The sequence below is a fragment of the Procambarus clarkii genome, chromosome 11 (genome assembly GCF_040958095.1).
Source record: "Procambarus clarkii isolate CNS0578487 chromosome 11, FALCON_Pclarkii_2.0, whole genome shotgun sequence".
NCBI lineage: Eukaryota > Metazoa > Arthropoda > Malacostraca > Decapoda > Cambaridae > Procambarus > Procambarus clarkii.
The window spans coordinates 42,669,968-42,694,790 of NC_091160.1; the positions used below are offsets into that span (position 1 = coordinate 42,669,968).

The 24,823-nt window shown below is 46.9% G+C and overlaps 2 protein-coding genes across 2 annotated transcripts in view; one reads left to right on the plus strand and one right to left on the minus strand.

Annotated features, from left to right (window-relative positions):
- Positions 1-24,823, plus strand: part of Pkg21D (Protein kinase, cGMP-dependent at 21D) — a 35,367-nt gene that overhangs the window by 1,824 nt on the left and 8,720 nt on the right. The window contains exons 3-6 of the mRNA XM_069322715.1: positions 3,760-3,929; positions 16,627-16,729; positions 20,634-20,772; positions 24,509-24,624. Coding sequence (XP_069178816.1) covers positions 3,760-3,929; positions 16,627-16,729; positions 20,634-20,772; positions 24,509-24,624 — 528 coding nt within the window. The remainder of the gene's footprint in view (positions 1-3,759; positions 3,930-16,626; positions 16,730-20,633; positions 20,773-24,508; positions 24,625-24,823) is intronic.
- LOC138363389 (uncharacterized) lies at positions 8,389-14,283 on the minus strand (the record flags this gene model as incomplete). The annotated part of the gene is made up of 4 exons (XM_069322422.1): positions 8,389-11,318; positions 11,840-12,046; positions 13,349-13,519; positions 14,061-14,283. Coding segments are annotated over 4 exons (813 nt in total), but the record flags the coding sequence as incomplete, so codon positions are not given.

A 24,823-nucleotide genomic window follows, 5' to 3' on the forward strand; every position in this document is an offset into this window, starting at 1 on the left:
TGGTCCATACGAGGCAGCTGCTATTGGTCCATACGAGGCAGCGCCTATTGGTCCATACGAGGCAGCTGCTATTGGTCCATACGAGGCTGCTGCTATTGGTCCATACGAGGCTGCTGCTATTGGTCCATACGAGGCAGCTGCTATTGGTCCATACGAGGCAGCTGCTATTGGTCCATACGAGGCAACTGCTATTGGTCCATACGAGGCAACTGCTATTGGTCCATACGAGGCAGCTGCTATTGGTCCATACGAGGCAGCTACTATTTATATCCCCCAAACTCATATATATGCCTAACCTACACTTGAAACAACCCAGGGTTCCCAGGTCTATTATGTCACGCGGTAATTGGTTCAATAATTCAAGAACAATGTTGAGAAGGGGTCAGGATAAGGATTTGGAATGGGACGGAGGGAAAGGAATGGTGCCCCAACCACTTGTGGACGGTCGGGGGATTGAACGCCGACCTGCATGACGCGAGACCGTTGCTCTACCGTCCAGCCCAACTCTCAACCTCAAAACAAAAGGTTAATTTAGAGTATTCAGAAGCTATTTTGTTCTTATCTTGACTACTAATTGGTAAAATAATATGTTGGTAGAGGGTTAAGTCTTTCATTCCCTGTGATAAATTGGCAATTAATTATTTCCGCGGTTCCCGTAGTGTGGGGAGGTGGTGATCTAGCTCCTTGGTCACCCTAGTACGTTGAACAAATCCACAAGGGCCGTGACGAGGATTCGAACCTGCGTCCGGGAGCATCCCAGACACTGCCTTAATCGACTGAGCTACGACAGGGTTGTACATTTGATGCATCACGTTAGTGTGATCTCTGTGTGTGTGAGTAGGTACGTTACCTGCCGACCATGATCAACTTTACAGGAACAACAGGAACACAACCTGACCCCTTGTTTAGCTCTTCAGGTCTGGAATATACCTGCTTGATGGGGTTCTGGGAGAGTTTGGTCCACCAGGCTGTTGCTTGGAGCGGCCCGCAGGCCCACATATACCTGGTTGATGGGGTTCTGGGAGCTCTTCTACTGCCCAAGCCCGGCCCGAGGCCAGGCTTGACTTGTGAGAGTTTGGTCCACCAGGCTGTTGCTTGGAGCGGCCCGCAGGCCCACATATACCTGGTTGATGGGGTTCTGGGAGTTGTTCTACTGCCCAAGACCGGCCCGAGGCCAGGCTTGACTTGTGAGAGTTTGGTCCACCAGGCTGTTGCTTGGAGCGGCCCGCAGGCCCACACACCCACAACAACACAGTTGGTCCGGCACTTCTTGCAGTAGTGTGTCTGTAAGTTTGTCTTTAAGTCCACTTTTGGTTTAGTATTGTTGGTAAGATTTTGTGGTGGAGGTGGTATCATTGTGGCCATTACTGCGGGCCACGGGCCACCTCCTCCAGCAACACACTGATCCATGCATAGTGTAGCAACATTCCTGCAACACTTACAACAGTCTTCCAGTAGGCATGTCCTGCAGCCTTTTGTAATATTAATATATATCTTCCAAGTAATAGATCAGTGATATTGCACAGCAAATCAGCAGTAAACTGTTCTCTTAGAAGTAGCAGGTCTAGAACCAGTGTTCTGCTAGCAGCAGATCTAGAACATTGGCTGTTCTGCTTCTCTTGCGTGTCCACCTTCCAGTAACCTCAGCCTCCACCTTCCAGTAACCTCAGCCTCCACATTCCAGTAACCTCAGCCTCCACCTTCCAGTAACCTCAGCCTCCACATTCCAGTAACCTCAGCCTCCACCTTCCAGTAACCTCAGCCTCCACCTTCCAGTAACCTCAGCCTCCACATTCCAGTAACCTCACCCTCCACCTTCCAGTAACCTCAGCCTCCACCTTCCAGTAACCTCAGCCTCCACATTCCAGTAACCTCAGCCTCCACCTTCCAGTAACCTCAGCCTCCACATTCCAGTAACCTCAGCCTCCACCTTCCAGTAACCTCAGCCTCCACCTTCCAGTAACCTCAGCCTCCACCTTCCAGTAACCTCAGCCTCCACCTTCCAGTAACCTCAGCCTCCACCTTCCAGTAACCTCAGCCTCCACCTTCCAGTAACCTCAGCCTCCACCTTCCAGTAACCTCAGCCTCCACCTTCCAGTAACCTCAGCCTCCACCACCAGTAACCTCAGCCTCCACCTTCCAGTAACCTCAGCCTCCACCACCAGTAACCTCAGCCTCCACCTTCCAGTAACCTCAGCCTCCACATTCCAGTAACCTCAGCCTCCACCTTCCAGTAACCTCAGCCTCCACCTTCCAGTAACCTCAGCCTCCACCTTCCAGTAACCTCAGCCTCCACATTCCAGTAACCTCAGCCTCCACCTTCCAGTAACCTCAGCCTCCACATTCCAGTAACCTCAGCCTCCACCTTCCAGTAACCTCAGCCTCCACCTTCCAGTAACCTCAGCCTCCACCTTCCAGTAACCTCAGCCTCCACCTTCCAGTAACCTCAGCCTCCACCTTCCAGTAACCTCAGCCTCCACCTTCCAGTAACCTCAGCCTCCACCTTCCAGTAACCTCAGCCTCCACCACCAGTAACCTCAGCCTCCACCTTCCAGTAACCTCAGCCTCCACCTTCCAGTAACCTCAGCCTCCACCTTCCAGTAACCTCAGCCTCCACCACCAGTAACCTCAGCCTCCACCTTCCAGTAACCTCAGCCTCCACCTTCCAGTAACCTCAGCCTCCACCTTCCAGTAACCTCAGCCTCCACCTTCCAGTAACCTCAGCCTCCACCTTCCAGTAACCTCAGCCTCCACCTTCCAGTAACCTCAGCCTCCAACTTCCAGTAACCTCAGCCTCCACCTTCCAGTAACCTCAGCCTCCACCTTCCAGTAACCTCAGCCTCCACCTTCCAGTAACCTCAGCCTCCACCTTCCAGTAACCTCAGCCTCCACCTTCCAGTAACCTCAGCCTCCACCTTCCAGTAACCTCAGCCTCCACCTTCCAGTAACCTCAGCCTCCACCTTCCAGTAACCTCAGCCTCCACCTTCCAGTAACCTCAGCCTCCACCTTCCAGTAACCTCAGCCTCCACCACCAGTAACCTCAGCCTCCACCTTCCAGTAACCTCAGCCTCCACCTTCCAGTAACCTCAGCCTCCACCTTCCAGTAACCTCAGCCTCCACCTTCCAGTAACCTCAGCCTCCACATTCCAGTAACCTCAGCCTCCACCTTCCAGTAACCTCAGCCTCCACCACCAGTAACCTCAGCCTCCACCTTCCAGTAACCTCAGCCTCCACCTTCCAGTAACCTCAGCCTCCACCTTCCAGTAACCTCAGCCTCCACCTTCCAGTAACCTCAGCCTCCACATTCCAGTAACCTCAGCCTCCACCTTCCAGTAACCTCAGCCTCCACATTCCAGTAACCTCAGCCTCCACCTTCCAGTAACCTCAGCCTCCACCTTCCAGTAACCTCAGCCTCCACATTCCAGTAACCTCAGCCTCCACCTTCCAGTAACCTCAGCCTCCACCTTCCAGTAACCTCAGCCTCCACCTTCCAGTAACCTCAGCCTCCACCTTCCAGTAACCTCAGCCTCCACATTCCAGTAACCTCAGCCTCCACCTTCCAGTAACCTCAGCCTCCACATTCCAGTAACCTCAGCCTCCACCTTCCAGTAACCTCAGCCTCCACCACCAGTAACCTCAGCCTCCACATTCCAGTAACCTCAGCCTCCACCTTCCAGTAACCTCAGCCTCCACCTTCCAGTAACCTCAGCCTCCACCACCAGCGACCGTCGACTAATGCCCACCTTGCATGTTTCCAGCGGTGACGGCGGCCAAGGTGTGGGTGCTGGACAGACGAGTGTTCCAGCAGGTGATGATGCGGTCTGGACTCAAGCGTCTGGAAGACAACATTCACTTCCTCTCCAGTGTTCCTCTCCTTCACAACCTCAACCGAGACCACCTCACCAAGATCGCTGACGCCTTGGAAGTGGTGAGTAACTCCTTCCTGCTTTCTTTATGACGTAGTTATGAGGAGAAAGGGAAGGGAACTATCAGGGGGGAAAGCACCGAGCCATTCGACTATATAGCACTTGGAAGAGGTCAGGATAAGGATTAGGGATAGGACGGTGGGGAGGGGGGGGGACAGTGCCCATCCACTTGGACGGTGGGGGATTGAACGCTGACCTGCATGAAGCGAGACCGTCCCTCTACCGTCCAGCCCAAGTGGTTGGGTACTCATTATATCTGTGATATAATGAGAAAGGTGAAGCAAGGATTCCCAAGACCCTTGGACCGAAGACACTCGCTTGAAGCGAGAGGGTCTCGCTTCATGCAGGTCGGCGTTCAATCCCCGACCGTCCAAGTGGTTGTGTACCATTCCTGCCCTTCTCTCCCCCACCCCATATCATCCCAAATCCGTATCCTGATGCCTTCCAAGTGCTATATATAGTCTTGGTGTTGTTTTTTTCCTGATAATTCCCTAACCCTTCCTCCTTGGACCCTCAGGGATCGAGCGCCGACCCTGCAAGTAACAGTCTAGGTGGACGAGTCCACATTCTTGAGCCTTCCAGGGGGATTTGACTCGAAAACCCCGAAAAGGTTTATCTGAGATCTCACGTATCCTGAAGAGACTTGAAGACAACGGACATAGTATCCAAGAGAGCGTTGGCTGGACGTTGATTAACGTTATCAGCTTGAATTCAGCGTGGAATGAACGCTGACAAGGATGGTTCAGCACTGAACTGGGCGTTGTTCTTGACTATTGTGTTCACGGGGCAGTTATAGCACCGGAAGGTGTGTCTCACCTCGTGAGAGAGTATCTGGAACACTGAAAGAAACTCGCGTTCTGGTCATTGGACAACTGTCCCATGTTCTGGGATGGCTTGGGCAACTGTTCCATGTTCTGGGAGGGCTTGAGCAACTGTTCCATGTTCTGGGATGGCTTGGACAACTGTTCCATGTTCAGGGATGGCTTGGGCAACTGTTCCATGTTCAGGGATGGCTTGGGCAACTGTCCATGTTCTGGGATGGCTTGGGCAACTGTTCCATGTTCAGGGATGGCTTGGACAACTGTTCCATGTTCAGGGATGGCTTGGGCAACTGTTCCATGTTCAGGGATGGCTTGGACAACTGTTCCATGTTCAGGGATGGCTTGGACAACTGTTCCATGTTCAGGGATGGCTTGGACAACTGTTCCATGTTCAGGGATGGCTTGGACAACTGTTCCATGTTCTGGGATGGCTTGGGCAACTGTTCCATGTTCTGGGATGGCTTGGGCAACTGTTCCATGTTCAGGGATGGCTTGGGCAACTGTTCCATGTTCTGGGATGGCTTGGGCAACTGTTCCATGTTCTGGGATGGCTTGAGCAACTGTTCCATGTTCTGGGAGGGCTTGGCAACTGTTCCATGTTCTGGGATGGCTTGGACAACTGTTCCATGTTCAGGGATGGCTTGGGCAACTGTTCCATGTTCAGGGATGGCTTGGGCAACTGTCCCATGTTCTTGGATGGCTTGGGCAACTGTTCCATGTTCAGGGATGGCTTGGACAACTGTTCCATGTTCAGGGATGGCTTGGGCAACTGTTCCATGTTCAGGGATGGCTTGGACAACTGTTCCATGTTCAGGGATGGCTTGGACAACTGTTCCATGTTCAGGGATGGCTTGGACAACTGTTCCATGTTCAGGGATGGCTTGGACAACTGTTCCATGTTCTGGGATGGCTTGGGCAACTGTTCCATGTTCTGGGATGGCTTGGGCAACTGTTCCATGTTCAGGGATGGCTTGGGCAACTGTTCCATGTTCTGGGATGGCTTGGGCAACTGTTCCATGTTCTGGGATGGCTTGAGCAACTGTTCCATGTTCTGGGATAGCTTGAGCGACTGTTCCATGTTCAGGGATGGCTTGGACAACTGTTCCATGTTCTGGGATGGCTTGGGCAACTGTTCCATGTTCTGGGATGGCTTGGGCAACTGTTCCATGTTCTGGGATGGCTTGGGCAACTGTTCCATGTTCTGGGATGGCTTGGGCAACTGTTCCATGTTCTGGGATGGCTTGGGCAACTGTTCCATGTTCAGGGATGGCTTGGGCAACTGTTCCATGTTCTGGGATGGCTTGGGCAACTGTTCCATGTTCAGGGATGGCTTGGGCAACTGTTCCATGTTCTGGGATGGCTTGGGCAACTGTTCCATGTTCTGGGATGGCTTGAGCAACTGTTCCATGTTCAGGGATGGCTTGGGCAACTGTTCCATGTTCTGGGATGGCTTGGGCAACTGTTCCATGTTCTGGGATGGCTTGAGCAACTGTTCCATGTTCTGGGATAGCTTGAGCGCTGTTCCATGTTCTGGGATGGCTTGGGCAACTGTTCCATGTTCTGGGATGGCTTGGGCAACTGTTCATGTTCTGGGAGGCTTGGGCAACTGTTCCATGTTCTGGGATGGCTTGAGCAACTGTTCCATGTTCTGGGATAGCTTGGGCAACTGTTCCATGTTCTGGGAGGGCTTGAGCAACTGTTCCATGTTATGGGATGGCTTGGGCAACTGTTCCATGTTCTGGGAGGCTTGAGCAACTGTTCCATGTTCTGGGATGGCTTGGGCAACTGTTCCATTTTCTGGGAGGCTTGGGCAAATGTTCCATGTTCTGGGAGGGCTTGAGCAACTGTTCCATGTTATGGGATGGCTTGGGCAACTGTTCCATGTTCTGGGAGGGCTTGAGCAACTGTTCCATGTTCTGGGATGGCTTGGGCAACTGTTCCATTTTCTGGGATGGCTTGGGCAACTGTTCCATGTTCTGGGAGGCTTGAGCAACTGTTCCATGTTCTGGGATGGCTTGGGCAACTGTTCCATGTTCTGGGAGGGCTTGGGCGACTGTTCCATGTTCTGGGATGGCTTAAGCGACTGTTCCATGTTCTGGGATGCTTGGGCAACTGTTCCATGTTCTGGGATGGCTTGGGCGACTGTTCCATGTTCTGGGATGGCTTAAGCGACTGTTCCATGTTCTGGGATGGCTTAAGCGACTGTTCCATGTTCTGGGATAGCTTGGGCAACTGTTCCATGTTCTGGGAGGGCTTGGGCGACTGTTCCATGTTCTGGGATAGCTTGGGCAACTGTTCCATGTTCTGGGAGGCTTGGGCGACTGTTCCATGTTCTGGGATGGCTTAAGCGACTGTTCCATGTTCTGGGATAGCTTGGGCAACTGTTCCATGTTCTGGGAATCACCTATGGAGCTCCACTACTCAACAAAGTCGAAACATCGTTCCAAGAGGCTGTGAATCATCCCCTGTACATGAAGTCCTTGTGTACTGTGTACTGTGTATTGTGTACTGTGTACTGTGTACTGTGTACTGTGTACTGTGTATGTTGTGTACTGTGTACTGTGTACTGTGTACTGTGTATTGTGTACTGTGTACTGTATTGTGTACTGTGTATTGTGTACTGTGTACTGTGTATTGTGTACTGTGTACTGTGTATTGTGTACTGTGTACTGTGTACTGTGTACTGTGTATGTACTGTGTATTGTGTATTGTGTACTGTGTATTGTGTACTGTGTACTGTGTGTGTATGTGTATTGTGTACTGTGTGTACTGTGTATTGTGTACTGTGTATTGTGTATTGTGTACTGTGTATGTGTACTGTGTACTGTGTACTGTGTACTGTGTACTGTGTATTGTGTATTGTGTACTGTGTACTGTGTACTGTGTATTGTGTACTGTGTACTGTGTATTGTGTACTGTGTACTGTGTACTGTGTATTGTGTACTGTGTACTGTGTATTGTGTGTTACTGTGTATTGTGTACTGTGTATGTACTTGTGTGTATTGTGTATTGTGTACTGTGTATTGTGTATGTGTACTGTGTACTGTGTACTGTGTATTGTGTACTGTGTATTGTGTACTGTGTACTGTGTATTGTGTACTGTGTATTGTGTACTGTGTACTGTGTACTGTGTATTGTGTACTGTGTACTGTGTATTGTGTACTGTGTATTGTGTACTGTGCACTGTGTATTGTGTACTGTGTACTGTGTATTGTGTACTGTGTACTGTGTACTGTGTACTGTGTATTGTGTACTGTGTATTGTGTACTGTGTACTGTGTATTGTGTACTGTGTACTGTGTACTGTGTACTGTGTATTGTGTACTGTGTACTGTGTACTGTGTATGAACGTGGTAGTCTACTATATTTTCTTTGGAAGTTTATTGTCAGTGAAAATACGTATTCTTCCCTCTCTCTCTCTCTCTCTCTCTCTCTGTCTCTCTCTCTCTCTCTCTCTCTCTCTCTGTCTCTGTCTCTCTCTCTCTCTCTCTGTCTCTGTCTCTGTCTCTCTCTCTCTCTCTCTCTCTCTCTCTCTCTCTCTCTCTCTCTCTCTCTCTCTCTCTCTCTCTCTCTCTCTCTCTCTCTCTCTCTCTCTCTCTCTCTCTCTCTCCACACACACACAAAGGAAACTAAACACCTGATCCACATATGATTTATTCCAAATCAAACAATTGTGTGGTTTAACATAGATATGGCTTAGATAAAGTTGTCAAAACCACAGTTAGTGACAGAACGATGGACAATGACTCATAATGATGACGTTAGCAGGACTAATAGAGGCATCACTTGGATAGACACACACAGACAGCACTAGGATAAAGAGGCAAACATGACTAGGATTAATCATTCGACATGATTAGGATTAATCATCCGACATGATTAGGATTAATCATCCGGCATGATTAGGATTACTAATTCGACATTATTAGGATTAATCATTCGACATGATTAGGATTAATCTTTCGACATGATTAGGATTACTAATTCGACATTATTAGGATTAATCATTCGACATGATTAGGATTAATCTTTCGACATGATTAGGATTATTCATTCGACATGATTAGGATTAATCATTCGACATGATTAGGATTAATCATCCGACATGATTAGGATTAATCATCCGACATGATTGGATTACTCATTCGACATGATTAAGATTAATCATCCGACATTATTAGGATTGTTCATTCGACGTGATTAGGATTAATCATTCGACGTGATTAGGATTAATCATTCGACATGATTAGGATTAATCATACAGCATGATTAGGATTAATCATCGACATGATTAGGATTATTCATTCGACATGATTAGGATTAATCATCCAGCATGATTAGGATTAATCATTTGACATGATTAGAATTAATCATCCGACATGATTAAGATTAATCATCCGACATGATTAGGATTAATCATCCGACGTGATTAGGATTAATCATTGGACATGATTAGGATTAATCATCCGACATAATTAGGATTAATCATTCGGCATGATTAGGATTAATCATTCGATATGATTAGGATTATTCATTCGACATGATTAGGATTAATCATTCGACATGATTATGATTAATCATTCGACATGATTAGGATTATTCATTCGACATGATTAGGATTAATCATTCGACATGATTAGGATATATCCGACATGATTAGGATTAATCATCCGACATGATTAGCATTAACACTTACATGACTAGAACTAAGACACAGACATGACTAAGCTTAGCACACACAGATATGACTAGGATTCAGACGTTTATATTAGTGATATGACTTAAGACTAAAAGCTTATTATACTATTTCACTATAGAAGTCTGTAAATCATAAGTATTAGTAACGGCTAACACTGAGTTATACATTAAATAAACTAATTAAAGCGTTTAAACCAATATCACTGAAGTGTTATTTATTTTGTAACATTGAAAAGATCAAATATATTTCAAGTAAACATCATAAATCCTGAAGAATATCCTTTTTACAGTACATAACTCTGTTTATACACTTTCCAATTACTTTAATTAATCGATTTTGTAATGTTTTCAAGGTAAACCAAACACAAAAATATCAATTGGTAAGACTTGAACATTGCTGCCAATGTATTTACTGTCGTCAGTGATTTAAAAAGGTGTTAAGAATTATCTGTATCCTTCAAATACAGCTCAAAATGGAGTTTAAAATTTAAACTTTATTGTAGTATTAGAAACAAAACTAATAAATTGTTGAAAACTCTGGTTGGACCCTTTAATTAATTATTAAGATGATATGACTGAAATCAAAACAGTGATAGTCTAGAAGTAAGACACTAACATGACTAGGATTAAGACACTGACATGATTAGCATCAAGGCAGTGGCATGACCAGGATTGACTAGTCATAGCAGCTATCCAGGGAGGACTGACTGACGTGACTTGTTTGACTTGTTTCAACGTAACCAGTCAGTCCGCCTAGTCAATCCTTTCCGGAATGACTGGGCGCCAATCCTTAGCTGTAGCCTCTGTTCACCCAGCAGTGAATGGGTACCTGGGTTGTTAAGCTATTTGGCGGGTCGTATTCCGTGTGAAAATTAGGATTAAGGACCTGCCCGAAACGCTACGCGTGCTGGTGGCTCTACAACAATGTAAGAACTCTTGTATATTTAAAAATAACATTGGTTCCATTGGAGTGGCGTTGGTTCCTCACTTGAAGCATCGATGATTCGGCGTTGGTCTTGGATATTGTACCTACTGGGTAGGATAACGTTAGTGACATCAATATGATCTTAAGAGTGACATCATTTGAAGCGAAACATTGGCATCGCTAGAATCAAGATGGCGGTGTAAATTGCTCTTTAGGTCGGACTGGAGAGCTTGGTGGAACATGGTCACACTATCCAAGTGTATAACGTTATCCACGTTGTTGAATTAGCGTTATCAACGTTATTCTTGGATAGTGTGCCCACTGGGTAGGGACCGTGTTTATTTTTTCTGGTGAACCGTCCGCCTTCTTGTCACGACTTGGGTTTTCCATAATAGTTCAGTGACCCCTACTGTTCGACCTGGTGACATTGCTCCGTTTTCTCTGATTAATTTGACTTTTTCTCTGGTGAGTTTGATCTGTATTTCTTGGTGAGAATATTCCGTTCAAGGTGAAGGGAATTTCATAAATTGTGAATTATCGTTTCATAATAGGCTGGTGGCGCGACTTGTGAATTTCTGATGGTGGCTTAAGTGCATTTGGCGACCCCAGTCTTTGGCCTTGTTGCTGAAGAGCAGATACTGGTTACTCGCAGCTGTTGGCGCCTTTTGGGTGACTTGGTGAGTGTTGGTGGTGCGGTGGTGGAGGCACGGGAAGGAGAGGGTGGAGGAGGGTGGCACTACCTCAGCTGGCATATGGGCCAGAGTGCCACCCGCCTGCTGGCAGTGTGGAAGTTGGCGTCACTGTCGACGGCCAGGAGGCCGCCCTCCAGGCCCGGCTGGGAGTACAGCCAAGGCAGCTCCTTCATCAGAGACCCGTCCACCCACGCCCACACGCCGCCCCAACCCTCCGTCGAACCTCCCACCCACGCCCGTCCAGAGGGCGCGCCGCCTGGAACATAAAATACTAATAACAGGGAAGGAATGGCTGTGTATAGAGCAGTCAGGAGGGAACTATCAGGGGGGGGGGGAAGTGCCAAGCCATTACGACAATGTAGCCCCTTGGGATGGATAAGGATTAGGGATGTGACCGAGGGGTAGAGGAAGGAACGGTGCCCAATCACTTAGACGGTCGGGGATTGAACGCCGACCTGCATGAAGCGAGACCGTCGCTCTACCGTCCAGCCCAAGTGGTTGGAGAGACAGTCAGGAGTCAAGGGGGTAATTAATGGGTCCTGTAGAGGTCTGGGCTCGCAGTTAAGCTGATTACTGCCATTAACTATTCACAGCTGGACGGATTGGGTAGTTAGTGGTGAGGAGTCTCTTGTCCCCAGTGAATTACTGATGATAACTTAGTACAAACGGTGAGAGAAGACGTGACTCGGTTGTACGGGGTAACATTACAAGGGAAAATGTCTAAGGAGAAAGTCATCAAGTAACAACACACATTAATGGCGCGCGTCTCACACTTACTGAAGTCGGTGGAGGCGACAAAGCTCTTGAAGGCGTCCATGTCGTGTGGGACGACCAGGTCGCCGCTGACCTGTCGCGCCCCCGCCCGCACGCCCACCACACTGAGGGCGTAGCTGTGGCACCGGGCGCGGGCGGCCTCCCACGGCGTCCTCTCTCGTAGCAGTGCCAGGCAGTGAGACCCCACCAGGAGGAAGGGCGGCGGGCACACTGTAGGAGAGGTAGAGTGAGGTGGCCACGCCAGGTGAGGGCAGGTCAGGGTGGCCACGCCAGGTGAGGGCAGGTCAGGGTGGCCACGCCAGGTGAGGGCAGGTCAGGGTGGCCACGCCAGGTGAGGGGGAGGTCACGGTGGCCACGCCATGGTGAGGGGAGGTCACGGTGGCCACGCCAGGTGAGGGCAGGTCAGGGTGGCCACGCCAGGTGAGGGCAGGTCAAGGTGGCCACGCCAGGTGAGGGCAGGTCAGGGTGGCCACGCCAGGTGAGGGCAGGTCAGGGTGGCCACGCCAGGTGAGGGCAGGTCAGGGTGGGCCACGCCAGGTGAGGGGGAGGTCACGGTGGCCACGCCAGGTGAGGGGAGGTCAACGGTGGCCACGCCAGGTGAGGGCAGGTCAGGGTGGCCACGCCAGGTGAGGGCAGGTCAAGGTGGCCACGCCAGGTGAGGGCAGGTCAGGGTGGCCACGCCAGGTGAGGGGGAGGTCACGGTGGCCACGCCAGGTGAGGGGAGGTCACGGTGGCCACGCCAGGTGAGGGCAGGTCAGAGTGGCTACGCCAGGTGAGGGGCAGGTCAGGGTGGCCACGCCAGGTGAGGGCAGGTCAGGGTGGCCACGCCAGGTGAGGGCAGGTCAGGGTGGCCACGCCAGGTGAGGGCAGGTCAGGGTGGCCACGCCAGGTGAGGGCAGGTCAGGTCTCCTAAGGTTTCAAAACATCATGAAAAACGTGATTTTTTTTTTCTACCACAGACGTGGCCACACATTTACAATGCTAACCAACATATATACATTTTCTTCTATCAACGTGAATTGAAAGTTTCCTCTCCTAACCTAACCGAGTAAGCCAGAGGACCCAAAACAGAAAACAGTACGGCAGCACTGTGAGGGGAGTGGTGAGGGGTGGCTGAGGTCTGAGGGGGGGTGATGAGGGGCTGCCGAGGTGAGGGGTGAGGGTCTAGGTGGCCCAGCCTCACTACCCCTGCACCTGACGCCTGGCTCACACGCCACTCAAGGCAGTAATTAGTTGTGGAGATTCTCTGGTCTTGCCTTTATATGTGTGTCTCTGCTTTCATCCCATTAAATGAAAAAGCTGATGAAATTGCTAAATTGGCAACTCATCATTCAGTGATACATAAAACAATTCAACCCAGCCTAGAGAACATAAAAAACATCATCACCAAAAAACTCTCACACCTCAACAAAGCCTACCTGCACCAGAGAATAGCTGAAGGTTCGCCATCTGCAACATGGTATCCCCCCCAGACCCACAGGTGAGGCGAGGTGTGGCCGCAACTTACCTATGGTGTGTGTGGGGTGTCCGTCAGAGTGGGCGGCCTCCCAGACTGGTTGGTGGCGTGGTTGGTGCCGCCCTCCACGCCGCCCTCACCAGTGTGGCCCTCACCGTCGGCGCCACAGGGGCACCCACCACCGCCCCCCGTCACCAGCTTCAACTCTTCACCAACATTCTCTATAGCTGTAGGAAAATGTATTACATTTTTCTCATTCAAAATGTGGCATTCTTTCCAAGGTCATGATATACATTTCTGTGTAAGAGATTGTGTAATGGGCGGCCACACGCTTGGGGCTTAGCCTCAGCAAACTTTGCAAGGTGGATGGTCTGTGGTACAGGCAGTACATAGGGTGGTTGTGGCCAAGCCTCGTGTCTTCCGGGGTTTCACATTAATAAAAAAATTCATCGTTTACTAAGATAGCTAGGATGGATGGTGGTGAAAATAGTACTGGAAAGGTGGAAAGAAAAAGAAGAAACTATCAGGGGAAAAAAAAGCACCAAGCCATTACGACTATATAACACTGGGAAGGGGACAGGATAAAGATTTGGGATGGGACGGGGGGAAAGGAATGGTGCCCAACCACTTGTGTGGACGGTGGGGGATTGAACGCCGACCTGCATGAAGCGAGACCGTCGCTCTGCCGTCCAGCCCAAATGGTTGGGCTGGAAAGCTGGAAAGAAAGAGGAGATGTGGTGGTGTCTGGAGCAGGAAGGTCTTACCCACCTTTGCGGTTATCGTCAACTTGGGATCTGAGGACATGAGTGACCTCCTCCCGGGAGAGTCGCTCCTGCTGCAGTTCGCTCACCAGGTGGTCGAAGCCGTCCCTCAGGTCGCCCCTGAGGCCCCTGAGCACCGTGGTCAGCTTCCAGCAGGGGCGGAGTGTAGCCTCTCGCCGTCCCTGGTGGAGGCTCGGCCAGGGTGTGGCCCCACGTCGACACCTGCAGCGTCAGCACCAGCAGCACCACGTTCCTCGCCCATCTCTCCTGTAACACCAGTGGCACGGGTCATGGCTACGCTCTTGAGGCTATCTTTATGTGGGTAAAATTATGTAGGGATATCGTGCTGGGAAGAAGTTTTGATCTGTCTCCCTAGATCACTGATAAGTAGTCCAAACCAGGAACGAGAGATGATAGAAATATCGTTAACCTTCTCTATCTTTTGGAAGTGTACATCTGAATGACCTTACTTGAACAGACACGAGCTCCGAGGCAGGAATATATTGAAGAGGCACAGGAAGCAAGATGAGGACTAAAGTTATCAATTAAGATTTACAAGGGAATTAAAACAATAACAGAACTATTAAATCCAAACTAGACTGCGTGTTTCTCAGTAGCCTATGATGGTGCGGATTTAAAGATAGTATTTTGTCTAAAAGATTTTAAATGTATACACAGAATTGCTGTGAATTATATCTCCTTGATAAAGTGTTCCGAATATCTAACCTGCTACTTGATTAAAAATAACGAACTTTGCTTCATTGAGTAAAATCGTTAGCCATTATAACCCGCCCTATAATTGTTAAGATTATAACCTTCATTAGAGTAAATTGAGGCATATTAATTGGCGCATTGTTCACTATACATAGATCCACTGTACGGGGCTCATTTACACCTGTATACCATACAGGGCTCATTTACACCTGTATACCATACAGGGCTCATTTACACCTGTATACCATACAGGGCTCATTTACACCTGTATACCATACAGGGCTCATTTACACCTGTATACCATACAGGGCTCATTTACACCTGTATACCATACAGGGATTATTTCCTAGACCCGATATGAGTTGACATAAAGATCATGTCAAGACCTCGTCACTGCTGGACTGGAATATCCCTAGTCACTGCTGGACTGGAATATCCCTAGTCACTGCTGGACTGGAATATCCCTATAGTCACTGCTGGACTGGAATATCCCTAGTCACTGCTGGACTGGAATATCCCTAGTCACTGCTGGACTGGAATATCCCTATAGTCACTGCTGGACTGGAATATCCCTAGTCACTGCTGGACTGGAATATCCCTATAGTCACTGCTGGACTGGAATATCCCTATAGTCACTGCTGGACTGGAATATCCCTATAGTCACTGCTGGACTGGAATATCCCTAGTCACTGCTGGACTGGAATATCCCTAGTCACTGCTGGACTGGAATATCCCTAGTCACTGCTGGACTGGAATATCCCTATAGTCACTGCTGGACTGGAATATCCCTATAGTCACTTCTGGACTGGAATATCCCTAGTCACTGCTGGACTGGAATATCCCTATAGTCACTGCTGGACTGGAATATCCCTAGTCACTGCTGGACTGGAATATCCCTAGTCACTGCTGGACTGGAGTGCACAGTTGCTGGAACAAGAATCACTGACAGTCTTCTGGAATTAATACCTATCTGTAATCGCCTCACAGGGTCGGTTGTGGTATTCTAATATAATTATTATCCTGTCTGTCAAGGACAGACAGGTGTCATTACACCCACAACAGCTGCATGCTGTTTAGGTTCTCTTAAACCACAGTTATGGGGCCAAGTCGTCCATTTGGGTTTGAGATGACATTGGTTACGTATAAGTATAAGGACCTTACGTATAAGGACCTGCCCGAAACGCTGCGCGTACTAGTGGCTTTACAAGAATGTAAATACTGTACTATCCAATGTATTCTCACAAACCCAATGTACCTTCTTGTATATATATAAATAAAATAAAATAAAATAAAAATAAAATAAGTAATTGATTTTATTGCTTCCCAAGGCACGGGAAGCCTGGCTTATTGAGGCCCTCCTATCTTTTAGGGGCCAACTGTTGTTCTTCCTCAGGATGCAACCATGCAACAGTTGTCTAACTCCTGGGGGGTGTCTATTTAGTGTTAGGTGAACAGAGGCATGAGATGAAAGGAAAAATGTGGCCTGCCTTGGGGATTGAACCTGGGTTCATCAGTTGAGAGCTATGGACGTAGACCACTATGCTGTTCAATAAATCCCTGAACTATATGTTTAACTGATCTCTAACCCTGTCCATGGAGGACAGAAGAAAATGTATATATGCTGGTTAGCATTGTAAATGTGTGGCCACGTTTGTGGTAGAAAATAATAATAAAAAAAAATTAAAAAAAACACTATGCTTCAGCCCAAAGTTATTTCTTTGACTATTCATATTGTTAAATAATATCACAACGTTCTTTATTTCAGAGAACCTCGTTATTGTACCATATAGGTTCCTGTTATTCTTCATCCTGTAGCCTAACATTTGAGGAGCTTAACTGTCATATAATGTCTTCTACAGGACTTCTACGCCCCTGGGACCTACATTATTAGACAGGGCACCAGTGGAGACTCCTTCTACATCCTCAGGTCGGGGAAGGTGCGCGTTACTCAGCGAATACCCGGTGAGTATCCTTTTATAATGCTACCTTCCCTTAACCTTCCCTGTAAGCTTCGTTTCTGAGTCCATTATGTGTCTCTAATCATTCCCACTACCGGAATGGATTACGAGAACTTTCAAATCCAGGGATCCCATCACAATGGTTGTACTCTTCAAGTCACTTGTGTTGTCCCGTCTTGAGTACTACTCAGTACTCACTTCCCCCTTCAGAGCAGGAGAGATTGCTGAAATAGAGGGAATACAGAGAACATATACGGCACGCATAGACGAGATAAAACACCTAAATTATTGGGATCGTCTCAAAGCTCTCCAAATGTACTCTCTAGAAAGGAGACGAGAGAGATACCAAATAATATACACCTGGAAGATACTGGAGGGCCAAGTACCAAATCTACACAGTAAAATAACAACGTACTGGAGTGAAGGATATGGAAGAAAATGCAGAATAGAACCAGTGAAGAGCAGAGGTGCCATAGGCACAATCAGAGAACACTGTATGAACATCAGAGGTCCAGTGAAAAGCAGAGGTGCCATAGGCACAATCAGAGAACACTGTATAAACATCAGAGGTCCAGTGAAGAGCAGAGGTGCCATAGGCACAATCAGAGAACACTGTATAAACATCAGAGGTCCAGTGAAGAGCAGAGGTGCCATAGGCACAATCAGAGAACACTGTATAAACATCAGAGGTCCAGTGAAGAGCAGAGGTGCCATAGGCACAATCAGAGAACACTGTATAAACATCAGAGGTCCAGTGAAGAGCAGAGGTGCCATAGGCACAATCAGAGAACACTGTATAAACATCAGAGGTCCAGTGAAGAGCAGAGGTGCCATAGGCACAATCAGAGAACACTGTATAAACATCAGAGGTCCAGTGAAGAGCAGAGGTGCCATAGGCACAATCAGAGAACACTGTATAAACATCAGAGGTCCAGTGAAGAGCAGAGGTGCCATAGGCACAATCAGAGAACACTGTATAAACATCAGAGGTCCAGTGAAGAGCAGAGGTGCCATAGGCACAATCAGAGAACACTGTATAAACATCAGAGGTCCAGTGAAGAGCAGAGGTGCCATAGGCACAATCAGAGAACACTGTATAAACATCAGAGGTCCAGTGAAGAGCAGAGGTTCCATGGGCACAATCAGAGAACACTGTATAAACATCAGAGGTCCAGTGAAGAGCAGAGGTGCCATAGGCACAATCAGAGAACACTGTATAAACATCAGAGGTCCATGGTTGTTCAACGTCCTCCCAGCGACTATAAGAAATATTGCCGGAACAACCGTGGACATCTTCAAGAGAAAACTGGACGGTTTTCTAAGAGAAGTTCCGGATCAGCCGGGCTGTGGTGGGTATGTGGGCCTGCGGGCCGCTCCAAGCAACAGCCTGGTGGACCAAACTCTCACAAGTCAAGCCTGGCCTCGGGCCGGGCTTGGGCAGTAGAACAACTCCCAGAACCCCATCAACCAGGTATCAACCAGGTAACCGCCTACGGGATGGGTATGGGGCCCACTACCACTCACAGGATGGGTATGGGGTCCACTACCACCCACAGGATGGGTATGGGGTTCACTACCACTCACAGGATGGGTATGGGGTCCACTACCACCCACAGGATGGGTATGGGGTCCACTACCACCCACAGGATGGGTATGGGGTCCACTACCACCCACAGGATGGGTATGGGGGTACACTACCACCCACAGGATGGGTATGGGGCCCACTACCACTCACAAGATGGGTATGGGGTCCATTACCACCCACAGGATGGGTATGGGGTCCACTACCACCCACAGGATGGGTATGGGGGTACACTACCACCCACAGGATGGGTATGGGGTCCACTACCACCCACAGGATGGGTATGGGGTCCACTACCACCCACAGGATGGGTATGGGGTCCACTACCACCCACAGGATGGGTATGGGGTCCACTACCACCCACAAGATGGGTATGGGGTCCACTACCACTCACAGGATGGGTATGGGGTCCACTACCACCCACAGCATGGATATGGGGTCCACTACTACCCACAGGATGGGTATGGGGTCCACTACCACCCACAGCATGGATATGGGGTCCACTACCACCTACAGGATGGGTATGGGGTCCACTACCACTCACAGGATGAGTATGGGGTCCACTACCACCCACAGGATGGGTATGGGGTCCACTACCACCCACAGGATGGGTATGGGGTCCACTACCACCCACAGGATGGGTATGGGGTCCACTACCACCCACAGGATGGGTATGGGGTCCACTACCACCCACAGGATGGGTATGGGGTCCACTACCACCCACACGAAGGGTATGGGGTCCACTACCACCCACAGGATGGGTATGGGGTCCACTACCACCCACAGGATGGGTATGGGGCCCACTACCACCCACAGGATGGGTATGGGGTCCACTACCACCCACAGGAAGGGTATGGGGTCCACTACCACCCACAGGATGGGTATGGGGTCCACTACCACCCACAGGAAGGGTATGGGGTCCACTACCACTCACAGGATGGGTATGGGGTCCACTACCACCCACAGGATGGGTATGGGGTCCACTACCACCCACAGGATGGGTATGGGGTCTACTACCACCCACAGGATGGGTATGGGGTCCACTACCACCCACACGAAGGGTATGGGGTCCACTACCACCCACAGGATGGGTATGGGGTCCACTACCACCCACAGGAAGGGTATGGGGCCCACTACCACCCACAGGATGGGTATGGGGTCCACTACCACCCACAGGATGGGTATGGGGCCCACTACCACTCACAGGATGGGTATGGGGCCCACTACCACTCACAGGATGGGTATGGGGCTCACTACCACCCACAGGATGGGTATGGGGCCCACTACCACTCACAGGATGGGTATGGGGCTCACTACCACCCACAGGATGGGTATGGGGCCCACTACCACCCACAGGATGGGTATGGGGTCCACTATCGCCTAGAGGATAGGCATGGAGTGTATAATATAATATGAACTAAATCAAATCAGCTTCTTCTATATTGTGGCCACACCTCATCAATTATCATAAGGCCACACCTCATCAATTATTATAAGGTCACACCTCATCAATTATTATAAGGTCACACCTCATCAATTATTATAAGGTCACACCTCATCAATTATTATAAGGTCACACCTCATCAATTATTATAAGGTCACACCTCATCAATTATTATAAGGCCATACCTCATCAATAATAAACAGAATGTGCATTTTTAACATAATGTTGTTTGGCCCTTTTTTGTTATATATATATTTTTATTTACACTACTCTTCAAAGGTTGGACTAACTACATTACTTTTAGTTGTCTGTGGTGGTTTGCCTGAAACGCTAAGCGTACTAGTGGCTTTAGGTATTGTATGTACTACCTCTTATCTATAAATCTAACAGAATGTTTGTACTGTAACGCTGCAACTATGTATGTACTGTTCCTAAATAAATTATTATTATTATTATAAATTATTATTATTATTATAAATTATTATTATTATTATAAATTATTATTATTATTATAAATTATTATTATTATTATAAATTATTATTATTATTATTATTATTATTATTATTATTATTATTTTATTTAATATTCACTGTCGGAGACCGGAAGCTTGTACTGTACTGTACTTAGACTGGTCCACGTCACTCCAAGGTGGAACTAGTGACCCTCCCCCAGGATACAACCCACAACAGTTGCCTAACTCCCGGGTACCTGTTTACTGTGCCACCAGGGAATCGAGCCCGGGATCCTCAACTATGAGTCGAGGACATGAACCGCTGCACCACAGGACCCATTTGAAGACACTCGTACAGTAGCATATACTAATGACTTTCAATATCAATATTCTTTAACTAATTACTCACTCTTATTGTGACTATTTGCAGGTAAGAGTGACGAGGAAGAGATCAGAGTGCTGCAGAAGGGCAGTTACTTTGGGGAACAGGCGCTGCTGAGGGAGGAGTGCCGCACTGCCAGCGTCATAGCCATGGCTCCTGGGGTGGAGTGCCTCACCTTGGACAGAGAGTAAGTTATTCATTCTTCAATTAAAAGCTTGTGAGTTTAGAAACTAGTATGCTGCATGCACTCTGCATGCATTAAGGCCAATATTGTACTTCCAATGAAGTTTTATGTTCTAAAGAGCAATCTTCCATCCATGAGGGTTGTGCTGCAGTATATACGTGTAGCTCTGAATCTAATGCTGTCATCTATTGGGGGAGGACGTCTTTCCCCTGGCTTTAGCCGCTGTGGGTCTCTGTTTTAACTGCTGAGCTATCTTCCTTTAAAGAGGTTGTTAAAAAATTGTTAATAGAAATTCCAGTAGTGAACTTCAATCACTGGAAGCTTGCTTTTCACTCTATGCACCCCTCTATTTTCTTTTTTAATTTTAGAGTAGTTGGTTTTAAGAGGCATTTATCAAATACAATTTTGGTGGTATTCAGAATCTGTCAGTGTGTCTGGCAAGAACCAAACTTATGAGATTGCCAAGAATGTCAACTTAAGCCAACTTAATCCCATAAAGGCATTTCCTCACATTTCACAAGTTTACCCAGAGATTAAAACAGCCACCTCTGTCTTGACTGCAGAGTTGGGGTCGCACTGTTAGAGGGCACCACGACCCGCTCCCCACAATATCAAAGCGAGGCGTTGCTTCCATAAATCAACGTTATCAGCGCTAATTTGGCGTTGAAATGACATTGCTCCTGGATATTGTGCTCACTGGGAAGAGATCATATGCCCAGATTTATTATGCCACACCACTGGGAGAGTGTGCTTGTTTCTTTTGATATCAGTCACTAAATAACACTGTACTTGTTCACTGTGGCGCCTGTTCCCTACTGTAACAACTGTGTTGCTACCCTCAGTGTTCAGTATCACAAAAATAGTGTCCTCCACTGGGAGGACACGCTTAAGTATCTCGGAGATTATCGAGAACATTAATAGCAGGTTAAAGATACATATGAATGGGTTTGGGTAGCTATAAATAGGAGCTGTAATGTATGGGCCAATAGGCCTTCTGTAATGGCCTTCATTCTTCTGTTATTACTAAACATACTCTCGCACTTCACCAGTGGGGAGGATATTTCCCTTTATCAAAGAGGCTCTCTGCCTCCCACAGATTATTTGTTGTTTTTCATTGCAGGGAATGTATAACTTTAATGCAGACAATGAGTCATAATAACACATTCTAGGAGGTGACTTCAATATTGACCTGTGTCGACAAAATAGCCCCAAGTCGATTATTTCCTAAACAGCACGAACTCCTGTATGCTAATCCCCACAATCACCAAGCCCATCCGAATCACTCAAACATCCACTACTACCAACTACCTACTACTACTGCTACTACTACTACTACTATTACTACTATTACTACTACTACTACTACTGTACTACTACTACTACCTACTACATCCGCTACTACCAGCTACCAGCTAGGGCCTGACAGCTAAGTGGACAGTGCTTTAGATTCGTAGTCCTGAGGTTCCAGGTTCGATCCCCGGTGGAGGCGGAAACAAATGGGCAGAGTTTCTTTCACCCTGATGCCCCTGTTACCTAGCAGTAAATAGGTACCTAGACAGCTGGTATGGGCTGCTTCCTGGGGGTGTGTGTAACAAAAAGGAGGCATGGTCGATGACCGGGCAGCGGGGATGCTAAACCCCGAAATCATCTCGAGATAACAGATCTCAAGACCTTGGATTACTTATGGACTAACATAACAGCTCCCCTTACATCTGGTATAATCACTGACAGAACAACTGACCACTATCCTACCTTCCTCACAGCAAACATGGACATAACATCACCAGACACCAAGAAACTTACCTTCCAGCTACACAGTGAAACAGCAATAGGCAATCTCACAAATGCACTTCACAATTTAAACTGGGAATCTGAATTCAATAATACACAGGATATAAATTCATTAACAAACATCTTCCTTTCCAAAACTCTAAGCCTCTACAACACTCACTGTCCTCTCCTCACCAAGCAAGTAACTGCCAAAAGATTAAACAATCCCTGGCTCACACGTGCATACTTAAAACAATCAACAAGAAACATGAATATGAAAAAGAACTTAGGATTGGCCTAGTTACACAAGAAGTAGTTAAGAGATACTCATCATTGCTTACCAGTATAATAAGAAGAGCAAAACTTTCCTATTATGAAAGTAGATTCAAAGAAGAAAAAAGAAACATGAAAAGCACATGGAAAGCTATTTCTAACATCCTAGGATCTAAACAGCAATCACATAACAAGCAGATAAAACTCTCCAAGGATGGTTATACACCTGCAACAGATCTAGAAATGGCAACTGAATTTAAATGCTTCATTTCATCAGTTGGTGCTAACCTTGCCAGAAAAATCCCACAGACACATGTTACTACGTATCCTCAAATAATCCTCAAATTAGGATATAATGTACATGTTGATAATCCTCAAATTTTACTATAATGTACCTTCAAATTTTCTTCAAATTTTCTTACAAGCATCTGTCAACATTTTTAAATTTTGCTACAAATTACCTACATGAAATTATCTGTTAGATTAAGGACCTGCTCGAAATGCTATGCGTGTTAGTGGCTTTACAAGAATGTAAAAAACATCAATGTTATGTACTCTCATAAACCCAATGTACCTTCTTGTATATACTGTATATACATAAAATAAAAATAAAAATAAATAGCATGGCTTGAAAATATGAGAACTAAATCATACACCAGAAGATGAGACGACAATGTTTCGGTCCATCCTGGACCATTATCAAGTCGATTGTGTATGAATCAGTATGGATTAATCTTATTTCCTGGATTGTGCTTTCGACTTCACACAATCAACTTGATAATGATCCAGGACGGACTGAAACGTCATCGTCTCTCTTCATCTTCTTGTGTGTGGTTTGGTCAACACTCTTCAATCACATTATTATGACTCATCGTCTGCATGTGCTTTATTTGATTGTATTTACACTATTCTGAACCACTAAACTTGCCGATAATGCCAGAGAAAGACTTATCAATCAATTAATTAAAGTATTTATGGCAGGATCATAAATGTGAAACCAATTTCATTCCATTGTTTCTCAATTTGTAAATCTTTTATAAATACGATACAGTTGTACAGAACTGTGTAATTAAATACAGTAGGAGTAACCAGTGGTGCCCGGGTCTTGCTTCCCCTTTGCCCTCTCTGCTCTTTCATTCTCACCTCTCTAATTCTTTTATCTCTCTCTCCTCTACTCATCCTCCTTCTGCCCTTCCCCCCCCTCTCCCTAGCCTCCTCTCTTTATCTTAATCTCTGTCTCAGGAAATGTAATGCTGTAGCCAAAATGAATTAACATTCATCATTTGAGTAAACCATGAAAAATCGTGAGTTAACAGTTGAAGTTGGCATCAAAACTCTACAGAAAAAATATCAGTGATATCATTGCAATCTTCCTGAAAATCCCAGGGGCATCACTATAGATGCAGATATTTTTTAAAGCATGGCATTTGGGCCAACCCAGAATTATGCATTTTGGGTGCTCCCACACCCACCATGTGTCGTGTTGAAAAGTTGGGTGAAGCTATCCCAAGCATCTGGCCTCCTAGACATTTTATTTTATATAGTTTTATTTGTGCTTATTCTAAATGTCAGACACAGCCTTCATATGTATAGTAATTATTTAAGAAATTCATACATTTTAACTTAATTGTTCTTTAAAGTTTAGATGAAATTTACTTAAATAATTAAATGTGACTAGTGCAATATTTTGTTGCAGATCATTTATTCAACTTATTGGTGACCTGTCAGAGCTGCGGGACAAGGACTATGGTGACGAGACGCGAGGGGTCCCCAGACCCATCACTGGACCACATAATGTTGATGCTGTGGCAGGTCAGTCACAACATTGCTGTGGTAATCATTTTCTGAGCTCTAGTATAACACTTCTCCTATTTTTACTATGTACAGTATATGAATATTTTATACAATGGTATATAGAATAATGTAGAAATTTGAATTATTATGCTGCACTTTGTTCAGTGATAGGTTCAAAAATATAAGTTTAGAACTTAAAATTAACTTACTATTTCCA